The sequence below is a fragment of the Leptopilina boulardi genome, unplaced genomic scaffold, assembly GCF_019393585.1.
Source record: "Leptopilina boulardi isolate dan_hultmark-lab unplaced genomic scaffold, ZJU_Lbou_2.1 LbouV2_335, whole genome shotgun sequence".
NCBI classification, from domain to species: domain Eukaryota; kingdom Metazoa; phylum Arthropoda; class Insecta; order Hymenoptera; family Figitidae; genus Leptopilina; species Leptopilina boulardi.
In genome coordinates, this window is record NW_026137902.1 from 1,130,339 (window position 1) to 1,143,054 (window position 12,716).

The 12,716-nt window shown below is 27.0% G+C and overlaps 1 protein-coding gene across 1 annotated transcript in view; it reads right to left on the minus strand.

Moving 5' to 3' along the window:
- Positions 1-8,367: 8,367 nt before the first annotated feature.
- The window catches only part of LOC127285567 (uncharacterized), a 46,371-nt gene continuing 42,022 nt past the window's right edge, over positions 8,368-12,716 (minus strand). The window contains exons 2-3 of the mRNA XM_051311665.1: positions 10,810-10,870; positions 8,368-10,741 (exon numbers count right to left, since the gene is read on the minus strand). Coding sequence (XP_051167622.1) covers positions 8,540-10,702 — 2,163 coding nt within the window. The 5' untranslated portion in view covers positions 10,703-10,741; positions 10,810-10,870 and the 3' untranslated portion in view covers positions 8,368-8,539. The remainder of the gene's footprint in view (positions 10,742-10,809; positions 10,871-12,716) is intronic.

Sequence of the window (12,716 nt, forward strand, 5' to 3'; positions counted from 1 at the left end):
ATATTTCTGATTCTGGTCAACACGATACCCAAAATGTTACAGAATAAAAAACTTTTTAAATTTTTCATTTTTGATTAACTGTTGCAGAGAAAAAGTGTGACAAACTTTAAAAGAGGACCACCTTTGGCAGCCATTTTTTAAGATGCCATTTCCCGTGTAGAAATTGCCTTGAGAAAATCTTATTTGTGGTTTGTCTTAAGGGCCCGATCAGGGCCTGATCAGATTCCAGGTTACTTCTAAAAAGGGGTTATTTAATTTTTCGACAACACATTTAGTTACATTCAATTTTTTAAACGTCATTCTAATACGATTCAAGGAGAAAAATTGTTAATTTAAAAAAGGGTAATAAAAATGTTTAAAGAAACTAGAACAAAAAGAGTAAGGAGACATCGTTTTATAAAAGAATCAAGTTTAAGCTTTTCCATCCTAAAATTTAAAAATGAATTAAATACAAAATCCATTAATGCAACTTAATGAATTCACCACAAATTTTTTTTCTGAAACTTATTATATTTTATTATATAATTTTATACTGTAATTTATTAAAGAAATAAAAGCATAATTTATATACTTATTTATGTGAAATTGAATTAAGTTATTTACTTACATTATTATACATGTACTTACTTCTAAATTAATATTTTTATTTATTCACTGAAAAATTGAGAAGAAAACACAATTGTAGAAATAGTTTTTTGACATCTATTATAAAACTTTTATTTTAATAGGTTAAGAGATAAATTCAGATTGAAGTTAATAAAAATAATAATTTGAATACTGTATTACTATTAATATTATTGTTATTTTTAAATAAATTCTTATTGATTCTAATTAAATTAATTGTGGAATAATTAAAATTATTATTTTATTATTCTTGCCTTTTATATTCATTAAACAAGTTATTTATGTTGTAAATATAAAAAAGTTTTTTTATATGAGATAAATGCAGTAGAGATTTCAAAAAATAACATTTTTTTAATTGAAAAAGCAAATTGACACATTTTCCTTTTATATTAATAAATAGCTTTCATCACGAGAAAGCAAAATTAATTATATTACAAACAATTTTATTGAATTAAAAATTTTTTTAAAATTTACTTGAGATTAATGCACTATAAAGTTCATTTAAATAATGTAGTTTTAATTAGAAAAATATGCGCTACGTTTTCTTCTTATGTTTAAAGAATTAATTATTAAGAATGATATTTTAATTTATTATTAATTAATATTATTAATAAATTAATAAAAATTAGTTTATTATTGTATTTATATTAACCTCCGTTTCGTATATATCATAACGTAAATGTCAAAAATAAACTTAAATTGACGAAACATTAAACTATTTTAACCTTAGTAAGGCCCTGATCACAACCTGATTTGGCCCTTATTTTGAAAATATCTATTCAGGTCCTGATCAAAAAAAGCGTTTCATTGCATATTCAGGCCCATATTTTGCCAGATCAGGGCCTGGTTGTAACCACGTTTCAATTTCTACACGGGTTTCAAAAAAAATATATTATTTTCGATGACTTTAAAACATGTATTTCCGTATAAAAAATTTTTTTTCACTATAAAAAAATCTCTGAAAAAACATCAAAACCAGTGGAATCTCCCCTCAAAGACATATTTGTTAATTTTATAATTTCACATTTTTTATACGTAAATCAATAAAATTGAAGACTTACAAAAAATGTCATTTTTCAAATTATGAAATTTATAAAAATCAAGCACCAAATGTTTTGGTTTGCTCGTATGACATTAGTGCAATACTATGCAAACGATTTAGTTTGGAAAACAAAATTTTTAGTAATTTTAAGCTATTATGAAACTTTTTGATAGAACCAATTCAAATATTATTAAGAAAATTATAATTTAGATTAAATAATTTTGAATATTTGACGCCACTCTTTTGAAAATTGTCGCACATGTTCAGTAGTGTTATTAATTAGTTGTAGTAATCTATGGTATAGTTACTGATATTTTCACATGTGCTTTAATGTTCTACGGGCGATCATCGATTGCGTCCTGTAAGGGGAAGAAATTCATAGTTAAAGTGGGAATTTACAAATTTTTGAACGGGAAAAACAGAAAATTGACCGGGAAAAATCGGGAATTTATATTCATAAAAATTATCGCCACCCTGATTGCACAAATGCACAAAATTGTACATCATTAAATTTGTGCAATGCATTGAAGTCAATAGAGCAAATAATTTTTTTTTTAATTCCATGAAAATTATAAAATTTTTAAATATTGACATTTTTAATTAAAAAAACATATGCTCGTAATCGTGAAATTCTGAGTAATACGAATATGATAAAAAAAATTAAAAATTGTTAATATTTAAAAATATTATAATTTTCGTGAAAAACTCATTAAGGGCCATAAATAGAAAATGTCATTAGGCCCGAGAACGCCGCTCAGGCCCCCCTGCGGTGAATGCATCCCTCGAGCTCCGTGTTTATGGCCCGGACGGTAGAGTGGGGGTATACAACTTCCCCTTACAGGACGCAATCAATGACTGCGCAATTGAACAATATTTGAGAATTCATTCAAGATTTTTAAGAATTGCTAGTCATTTTCGTAATTCGTATTTTGAAATTAAGGGAAATAGTGCTTACATTTTATTTGAAGTAATTGAGAGTTACTTGCAAGAAAAATAGATTAATTGTATAATTCGGTTGTATTTGAGCCATTGACTATACCTCGCGCTTAATCGCAAGGACTCGTATGTATTCGGCTTCTGATTCGAACGGAATCACACGGACTCGTTGATATTAACAGTATACTCACAAATTCCTTCTTTGCGCTGCTTCGTGTCGCAGACTAAATAAAGTATATATACAAGGAAGTGAAAATTACATGATAAAAAAGTCAGTCAATAATAATAATTCGTGTAAATAATTTTATATTATTTATACAATTTTCTATCAAAACATATTTTGATATAAAGCAAATAGAAAATATTCTATATTTATTATGCATGATAGATTCGTTCGGATTCACATAGTATTCGACAAATTCGAACGTCCTTTTCAATAATCGTCGGTAATCTCCACTTAAGATACAATATATTCAGAATCAAGAAATTTACATTTTCTTATGTTAATTGACGAATATTCAGAAGATACCTAGTATATTCTCTACATTACAAATCGGGTATTCGAGAGTGAACAGCCCCTCGTAAAATTTAATTGTTTTTTCGACTTCAACTCGCGCCAGCTCAATCAATTTTACGAGTTTTTCAATAAAACAAAAACGAAAATACGTATTATTATATCTTACGAGTAACTAAAAAAGAAAAAAGTTGTTTTGATTAAAAATAAAAAAGTAAAAAAATAAAAAACTTCCAGTGAGAAAGTTGTTCATTAAGGCCCCAAGAAGTTTTCTGGAAAGTTACAATGGAATTGAACAATTACTAACAAAATGGTGAATGTTTAAACTTTGAGGTTACGCGTGCGGCTGAACGATTGGCATGTGTTTTCTACTATAATAAGCTCGATTGTATTATTACGTAGCAAACACATGCCAATCGTTCAGCCGCTCGCGCAACTTTAAAGTTTAAACATTTACCAGTTTGTTATTAATTGTTCAATTTCATTGTAACTTTGCAGAAAACTTCTTTAGACTTTAATGAATAACTTTCTCACTGGAAGTTTGTTGTTTTTTAGTGATAAAACACGAAGGAAATTGACATAAGAAATTGAAGGAAAAAATGTGACCAGAAAAAATTATAGGATTTCACCTCGGATTTCACATAGGAATTTACATAATTTATTACCTAAGAATACGTTTATAAGAATTTCCATCGAATCCCACTTCAAATCATGTCTCAATTTCCTATATGATTTTTCATAAGATCCTATATAGTTTCATACATGTCACATAGGATTTTATGTAGATTTTAATATATGAATTTATCTAAGATCCTATATAAGATCCTACACGGAAAAAACAAACTAACTATTTTAGCACCAAACTGCTTTATCCTTTAATAGTATATAATTTCGTTTACCTATTAAAGTATGAAATAATGCTTTTTTAGTTTAAAGCAAGTCTATACTAAATAAGTATAATGGTTATACTCTTATAGTAATAGTGACGTTGATGAAACGAAAACAAAAAGCATAAAGTTGATGCCCGCGAAGTACGACATATAGTCTACCTAAAATAGCAAGAACTTCTTCCTTTTTGGTGTATAAATTCTTGCAACCTGCGTTTTGGCCACGCCTGCCTTCCCTTTCCATTCATCGATAGAATGCGCGCGAGAAGTCGAAATCTGTGAGTGTGTGCGTGTATTGTGATTTACGTCAGACCACATGTTTTGCCGGTATTAATTGATTAAGATTTTTATATTATTTGGTAAGTATATAACAAATATATATTTTTAATCATCTCCATGACTATTTTCTACCTTATCTTACTTTTTTGGGGAATAACACCCAAATTTAATTCTAAACAGTTTAAATATAGCAGCATAAAAACAAAACTTTTTATAGGTTAGGTTATTAATTTTGACATATTATAAAAATTATCAATAGTATGTCGATCATTAATAAAATAATATTAATTAAAATAATAATAATAATAATAATAAAGCAATATTAGTAATATTAGTACATTAGTAACAAATTTAATTCAGAGTTTTAATTCAATTTAATTCAAACATCAGCTATATTTCTCCTGAATTCGCAACTATCACAATTGTTAATTTAATTTGTCAATTGATTAGATGTTTTTTATATCTTAGTATATATGCTTTTATACAGGATTCATCACATTTTATAAAAAAATGGATGTCCTTAATGTAAAGGAAATATCTAATGACATAGAAATGTGTCAGTCTTCGTCAAGTTTTCGATCGCTTAATGGTTAGTAAAAGTTTTATTATTGTTTTCACAGTTATAGGACATGATTTTTGTTGTTCATAAAATTTTTTTAGACCTTAAATATAACAAAAATTTTAATTGTAATTTTTATACAGATATTACAAATGTCTATCAAGTGAGTACATCGGGAGAATTGGTGCCAGACGCAGATATGGAAATATCTGTTTCAAAAGAAGATATTTCCCAAAATTTATTAATAGATAATGAAACCAGCTATTTACTTTATCCAGAGGCAAGAAACTTTAATGAGAATGTTGTTCATCAAGAAGGTATGAGTATTAACCACGTAAAATAATTTATTTTGCAAATTATTTTCATCAAATTAGGACTATAAAAATAATTCCTTTTAAAATTTAGATCCACGACTAGGTAATTATATCTACCAAATTTTAATGGAAAATGGTGAAGGAGAATTTTTAATTAAAACGTACGACTTCGAAAAACAATCTAAGAATAAAAATGACATCTTGGAAAAGAAGAATACAACTTATTTCTCTATTCATAAGGTCGCAAGGATAATTTTATATCACGAAATTCGGCGCACTAAATCCTATACGTAAGTAAAATATAAAATTAAGACATAATATGGTTTTGTTGTTTTCTGCAAATTAATTTACAATTTATTTTTAATAAAGGATATTGTCAGACAGATTCGAAGCATTAGATGAAAGTGCAAATTCACTTTTCCCTGATTATTTAAAAGAATCCTTTTACTCACGTGCCGGTAAGAACAGCAGTGCACATGGCGCTTTTCAAACATGTTATGCAAAAATTCGTGAAAAAGCTATTTCAATGAATTTTATACAGAAACTGAAAACTTCCAAACGAAAAATTGTAGATGAAGGTATACAATTTTTCTATTTTTATGCATTTAATTCTTTTATTATTAATGTAATTTTTCTTATAACTATATGTATATTTTTTACGTCATCAAGTAGGCATTAAATAAATTTTTTTTCAATTTTAATAATATATATTTCAGATGAATCTTACTCACAAGAGTTAAATGAAATAAAAAAGGCTGTAACTATTATAGATGATGACTTTATAAAGGCATGGAATAATACTGAATTATTAAAAGAGAGGATTTATTGGTTTCATAAACTGAATTATCAGAAAATTTTTGAAGATTTTCCTTGTTTTTTACATCCGGTTGGATATACCCTGGTTAGTACTCATGAATTAAAATTTTTTAATTATTTAATTTAATGGGCCTTTTGCACATTTCACGTACGGGTTTTTTGTAAAATATGTGACAACTTTGATATGAACTTAAATCTTTATTTTATTTTAAAGGTACAAGCAGATTTCTGTGCATTCTTTAACAAACATGGAAATATTTTTAAGCAAAACTGGCCTTCGATTGCTGAGAAAATTATTAAATTTGCAAAGCAAAAAAAAGCTGATAAGGATGTTCGAGCAATTTTGAAAGATTATAATGACAAAACGAAAGGTTTGTAATATTATAAAAAAAAGAAATTGTACATTTTTATTTGTGACTACGATTAGTGGTTAGTGAAGCAAATATACTCAAAAAAAATATTCAAAAATTTTATATTCAAAATTTTAGTCTTTTAATAATTTTTGTTTAAGATAATTTTGTAAAATTTTATCAGTGGCAAAAGACACTATTCTTGTACAAAAATATACCAACAGTTAAAAAAGAGCAATTATTTTTAATTTCTTCTTTTTTAAAATTTTCATAAATGTTTGTGTTTTAGACAAAGTGGAAATGATATTAATTAAGCATATTAATCTCTATTTGTATTAAAAAGTAAAGAAAATTTTGAAAATTTAAGTTTAATCTCGCATGAAATGCCCTATGCATAAAATAAAGAATTTTCATATTAATTAAATTTTTTCAGAATGTGCTGATATTATTGCATTAGTGCTACTTCCATTGTTATTCAAAAAAATTACTAAACTAACAACGTGTTCAAAGTTAGGTAAGGCATGGAACCCTGAAAAAATTGAAGTATTAAATTCATTTATTTATCATTTAAAGGTAAGCTTTAGCAATATATTTTCTAAATATATTTTTTATAACACTTCCCTGTGTCCACTATAAGTTTTATAAATAATTATTATTTTGAAACAATGATTACAGGAGGCAAACAATACAACTAATTCCCTGAAAGAGATTTATACAATAATAGAACAATTGCACTCTGAGCACAAATTACTCGTAGCGCCTTTTATAGTCATTTGTGGCCCTACGCTTAATGAAATATCAGCAGCATATGTTGTTATGGATACTCATACGTATCAAACATCAAGCGCCTTGGATGCTGTAAATTTGTGCTTTCAGTGTGTAAAACTGTTTCAAAAATCATTTTCACATATATGTTGCCACGTATGGCAATTTATAGAACGAGAGGCTTATGAATTTCAAGTGACCAATTTATACGGAGCTGTCACTCACATTCTCAACAAATTAAACCAATTTTCATAAGAGAAATAATTTTTATATTATGTTTATATTATAATTTTGTTTTATACATACGTGATCTCAAAGATTGTGATGAACAGTGTTAAGTATATAAGATATTTTATATATGTTGTGACTGATTTATATATTACTAGATTTCTTAAACGTCGTTGAGTAGCGTTTATTATTTAAGTTCTTCGTTTCAAGTATGCATAATAGGCTAATGCATAATCTAACAGATGTTGCTTAATTATTTTATTTTTCAAGATATTTATTACATTATAAGTAAATTTTTATGTTATTCATGTTTAAAACAAACTACATTTTAGAACACTTTAAGGGATATGTAGAATGTGTTTTTTGTTCTTATGTTATGTTGTAAATACTGTATTACTAAGAACAATGTTTTTTTGTACAAATATGTTAATTACCTAATTGGAGTTAATAGATATGATCATTGGGCTAAGATTATTCGTTTGGAGTATGAGATTTTAGAAAACTGAAATTGAAAATTATTTTGCTAAAATAATTTTTATTCTTTAAACCATCAATCTAATCCTGAACTATAAATCAAAAAAAATTAAAGGAATTAAATAAATTCTGCAACCAAAATAGTAGGTATCACTATAGGAGTATTTTCTGATTCATTTTCAAAAATTACACATTGAAGAAATAATGTTGGAAATTTAAAAAATGTATATTGAACAAACCATTTTAATACAAACAAGATAAAAGTAGGTCCTTTAAAGTAAAGTTAATTAAATATTTTTTCTCTAATAAATATTACAAAATACGTAATAACTTAAAAAAAAGTGTTTTAATAATTAAATAATTGCTAAGAGAGAATATTAGTTTTTATTAAAAATTATTTGTTGGTTTCTTCAGATTGATAAATTCATATTTAATATGCTACTCATTAAATATTTTATAGTCATAGAATTTCATGGAAAGTATTGAAAAAATGTATTCTTTTCAATTCGAAAATATATTTTGTTAATAAGAAATTTTATAATTCTATATGAAATTTCGATGATAAACGGTCAATTACATTTTCAGAAAACGCTTTAAAATTAATTATAGTAAATAAGTTTTGCTGTAATTATAACATTATGAGGTTCACATTTATAAGGAGATTAGTTTATGACAAACACATTTGAACAAAAAAATACTTATCACATTAAAAAGTTCTATTTACAAAAAATTAAGCTTCCTTTTAACATTTTCAAATGTCATATCTTGTCGCTACAAAAATATTTGTTCTTTTTTTAACTAACAGACAGGGTGAAGTTTTTGGTATCAGGTCAACATTTATTAATAGATTTGTAGGGTTCACATTATATTGTACGCAATAAGTATGATAGTGATGATCAAAGAATAATACTTCGAGTTCTTCTGCTTCAAAGTAAACGTTCTTGCAATAAAAAATTTTTTTAATTACTCCAAAACATGGACCATTTTCAGTTATTCTGCTTACAAAAACTGTTCCAGGAGAAAGACTAATTCCAAGTAATTCAATATTTTTTAACGTTGTCACAGATATTCCATCACGTAAGTTGGGAATAAATTTTTTTAAGTAATTATGTGCATCAGAGTTATCGATAGACCCAAGTTCGATGTCACTTTGTATAGGTAGTGAAAATGCTGTTGCATAACAGAGTTGCAACTGATGTTTAATTGCTATTGTCAATGGTAAATTTATATTTGACGTAGTAGACACTGCGATTTCTTTAAGTTGCTTATTTTTCCTTTCGTACTTCATTGCTGAATAATGAATAACTGGACCATTTAAAATCATTACTGTTACGTAATGCAGCAAAAAGTGCATTTTAGGCTTCAGTTTTCCATTTAGTTGAAAGTACAGCTTATTATGCTTTCTTATAAGTTCTTTGAGGTTTTGGATTTGCCCTTTATCTAATGAAGGAGAAGCTACAACACCAAAAATTTTTCTTAAACAGAGATACAATTTCCAATGTGGATTGTTATCGGGAACGATGTCACCAATCATTAGCCCTAAATACCTCACTAAGCATTGCATTTCAGCAGCAGATTGCTTAACTTTTAATTTCTGGGCCCCTTTTTTCCCCTGTGCATAAAATAAAGGCCTTGGTTTATTTGACGTCTCTAGTGTGCCATATGAAAAAGAATCAATTTTATTATTGATTGTAGCAAGAGTAATTTTTTCTGAAGAAATTATTTCATGTATTACTTTTGCAATTGTATATGATGCAACTCCTTCTAGAATGTCGTGCATAACGTCTACAGATATATTTTCACAAATGTGAAAATTTTTTATGTCGTTAAAAATACATTTTTCTTTTAAACCACTGTCTGCAAATTTTTCTTCAGCAACGACTTTTTCATAAGATTTTACATCTCTTAAAAGATGTTCATCCTCTTCTAACAATTTTTGGCATTGTTCTTTAGTTGCAGTACAAATTCTGCAAAACCGATTAGCTATAAAACTTTCAGAAAAGCCACAAATCTTATTTAATCCTAAATTATCCCCCAAAATTTGGATACATTGGAAGTAAATTTTTTTATCAGTTCCTTCAACATTTATTATAATACCTTCATCCGATAGAATATTGAGCTCTTCAATTAATTTTTGAAAAATTTTTTTATTTCCAAAGTTTTTTAAATCATCCGAGTGAAAAATTGTGGATAAAAAAATATTTTTCATTTTAGCAGAAATATGAGGAGGTAATGATGCAATGGAAATGTATACACCACCTAATTTCTGTTCTCCTGCGTGACTGCCCAATGGATTTCGGGTTTCGAAATCATCGAAATATAAGTACAATGGTATAATAATTTTATTTAAATCTTTGTATTTTATATTCCACAATTCTCCTTGAACAACATTTGATATAAATTTTTTTTCCGCATAAAGCTCATTAATATATTGAAGAACCATATTAAACACACCCGGTGATGAAAAAAATGTTTCCAAAGTTTTTTTTAATGGAACATGCGCTGCGTAGATCGACTTTTTAGTAACATGTACATTTTGATCATCATCTGTCATATATACAGACTCTTGTCCGATTTCCAATAGTTGAGGGGGATTAAACGAGTATTTTTCTTCATAGATTTTAAATCTTAAATATTCCGTAGAAAATGGTTTAAAAATATCTTTCGAATTTTCTAAAACAAATTGTGTTTTAAAATATGCCATGCCGCTTGAAATTGATTTTACACAATTTTCAATTTCTTTTTGAATAAATGGAACAAACGTTTCTGAGACAAATGTTTGAAACATTTCTACAATTTCATTAACAGTTTTCCGAGAAATTTGTGGGTTACTGTACAAACGAAGCGTCATTTTTAATATTTCCCTGTTAATATCATTTTTATTGATGTCCTTAATACTTTTATTTAAATCCATAATGGTGCTCTTACATATATTTTAATCGCAATTTTTAATCTGAAAAGATATAAACTTTTAAATTTGGAAATTAATATTTAATATTAACAGTGAATGCAGATACGAACCGTTTTATCAATTGTTCTTCTTTTTTTGGTAATGATATGCGACCAAAAATATTGAATGTACCTAAAAAAAATTAAAGCCGATATTTATGTGGTCTGATGTGGGAAAGAAGATTTTTGAAACTTAATTTAAATAGAATAAATTTACTATTTCTTATATATCAATAAAAAGATAAAAATATTTTATTTTAAAAACATATAATAAAAAGTAATAAATTTCAAATGCTTAAATTACATGTTCGCAAAATTATGACAAATTATAATAGGGTCAAACCACTGAAAATCATCTGAGAGTGGTTGCTCGCTTATTCTTAAAGTATTCAGTTTTAATATTATTTGGAACTAGATGAATTTCTGAGTTTATTGGTCATAATATTATCGTGTAAATTTTATTTCCTTTGAAATTATTATTCAACATCAAAAAATGATGGAATTATTATTTACTTTATTTTAAGACATTAATTGTTACGTTTATATTTAATTTTGAAGGTAAGCGTAGTCAAAAGGTATTTTATACTTCGGAAGTCGTTAGCAAATATTTCACACGAATGCAATATTCGTGCTTTATTTTTGTTTATTTGTAGGAATGTTTCTTGCCTCAGCCCTATGGGGACCGTTATGAAATTGTTCTTACTTATTTGACAGAAAAGAGTATTAAAGGTTAAGAGAAAATAAAATATAAAGATATGCAAGAGAATATTAGTTTATTATAATAAGAACTCAAATATAAAATCAAATTAAATTATAGGTATAATAAAGTATTACAACCAAGTATTACTCACAACTTACTTATGTGCTTTCCTCGAAGGAATGTATACGTAGTATGGTTGAATAAATTATGTGTTTAGATATTTTAACAAGGTTTAGAATTGGTTGGAAGTCAATACGGGTACGAGATTTTGGTTATCTTTTATCGAAAGTAAAAATACTCGAATGCCGATCTTTGACCAGATTTTACATCAGAATCCGAAATAAATTATACCGAGTACAATGGTTCGTATGGACCATGCCATATAATTGTTAATTTTGACAATTAGGCCCGAATCCGCTTTCGGAATAAATAAACGAATCTATTACTGATGGGATAAATATTAAAGTACAGAAAACCGAAATACAGACAACTGTCTGAAGTAAACTGTCGCAGAAAAATGTATCGGTTCTGGAGGAGAATTTCCAGGCTTTTATACCCTTTGGTATAGGGGTGACGGGGCAAAGGTGACGTTGTGACGATTTTGAATAGCCAATCAACATATTAAATAATTTATATCGTCACTGTTACCCAATCTGAATTAATTTGCTTTATAATGACCAATAAGAATTCATCTGATGGGGAGGAGTCATTGTTGTTTCTCGGTAAAAGTGGGGAAATGCACTGGTTCCTCTCCTCCAGACAATTCTTGGAAAAAATGATCTTATTACATGACTTATATATATTCCAGTTATTTTTAGTTAATTAAGATATTAATAAAAATATTAATTGTTAATAATAATAAATAAATAAATATGTAAGTCATGTAAAAGGTCTTATTTTTGTGAAATTAATAATAAAATCATACAAACATTCAATCATACAAACATACACTAATTTTGTATAATGGAATATAATAAGAACAATACTAATTAATTAAATAATTAATATACGTTAATTCTAAGATTAGTTGATCTTTAATCGATTCAGATTATTTGATCAGGTGATTGACCGCGATGACCTCGTATGACACCATATGCATGTGTCTACAGAGTGCGAAAAATATGCTAAATTGTGTCGGTCTTCTACTCTTATTCTTTGTAGAAGCGAACGACTTTTAATGGTCACGTACTGTGGTGACAGTCTTGACCTCTTATGAACTTTAATTGCCGTATTGGTTTATACTGCACTTTTTAATTTCGTATTAATTTTAGGTTTAATA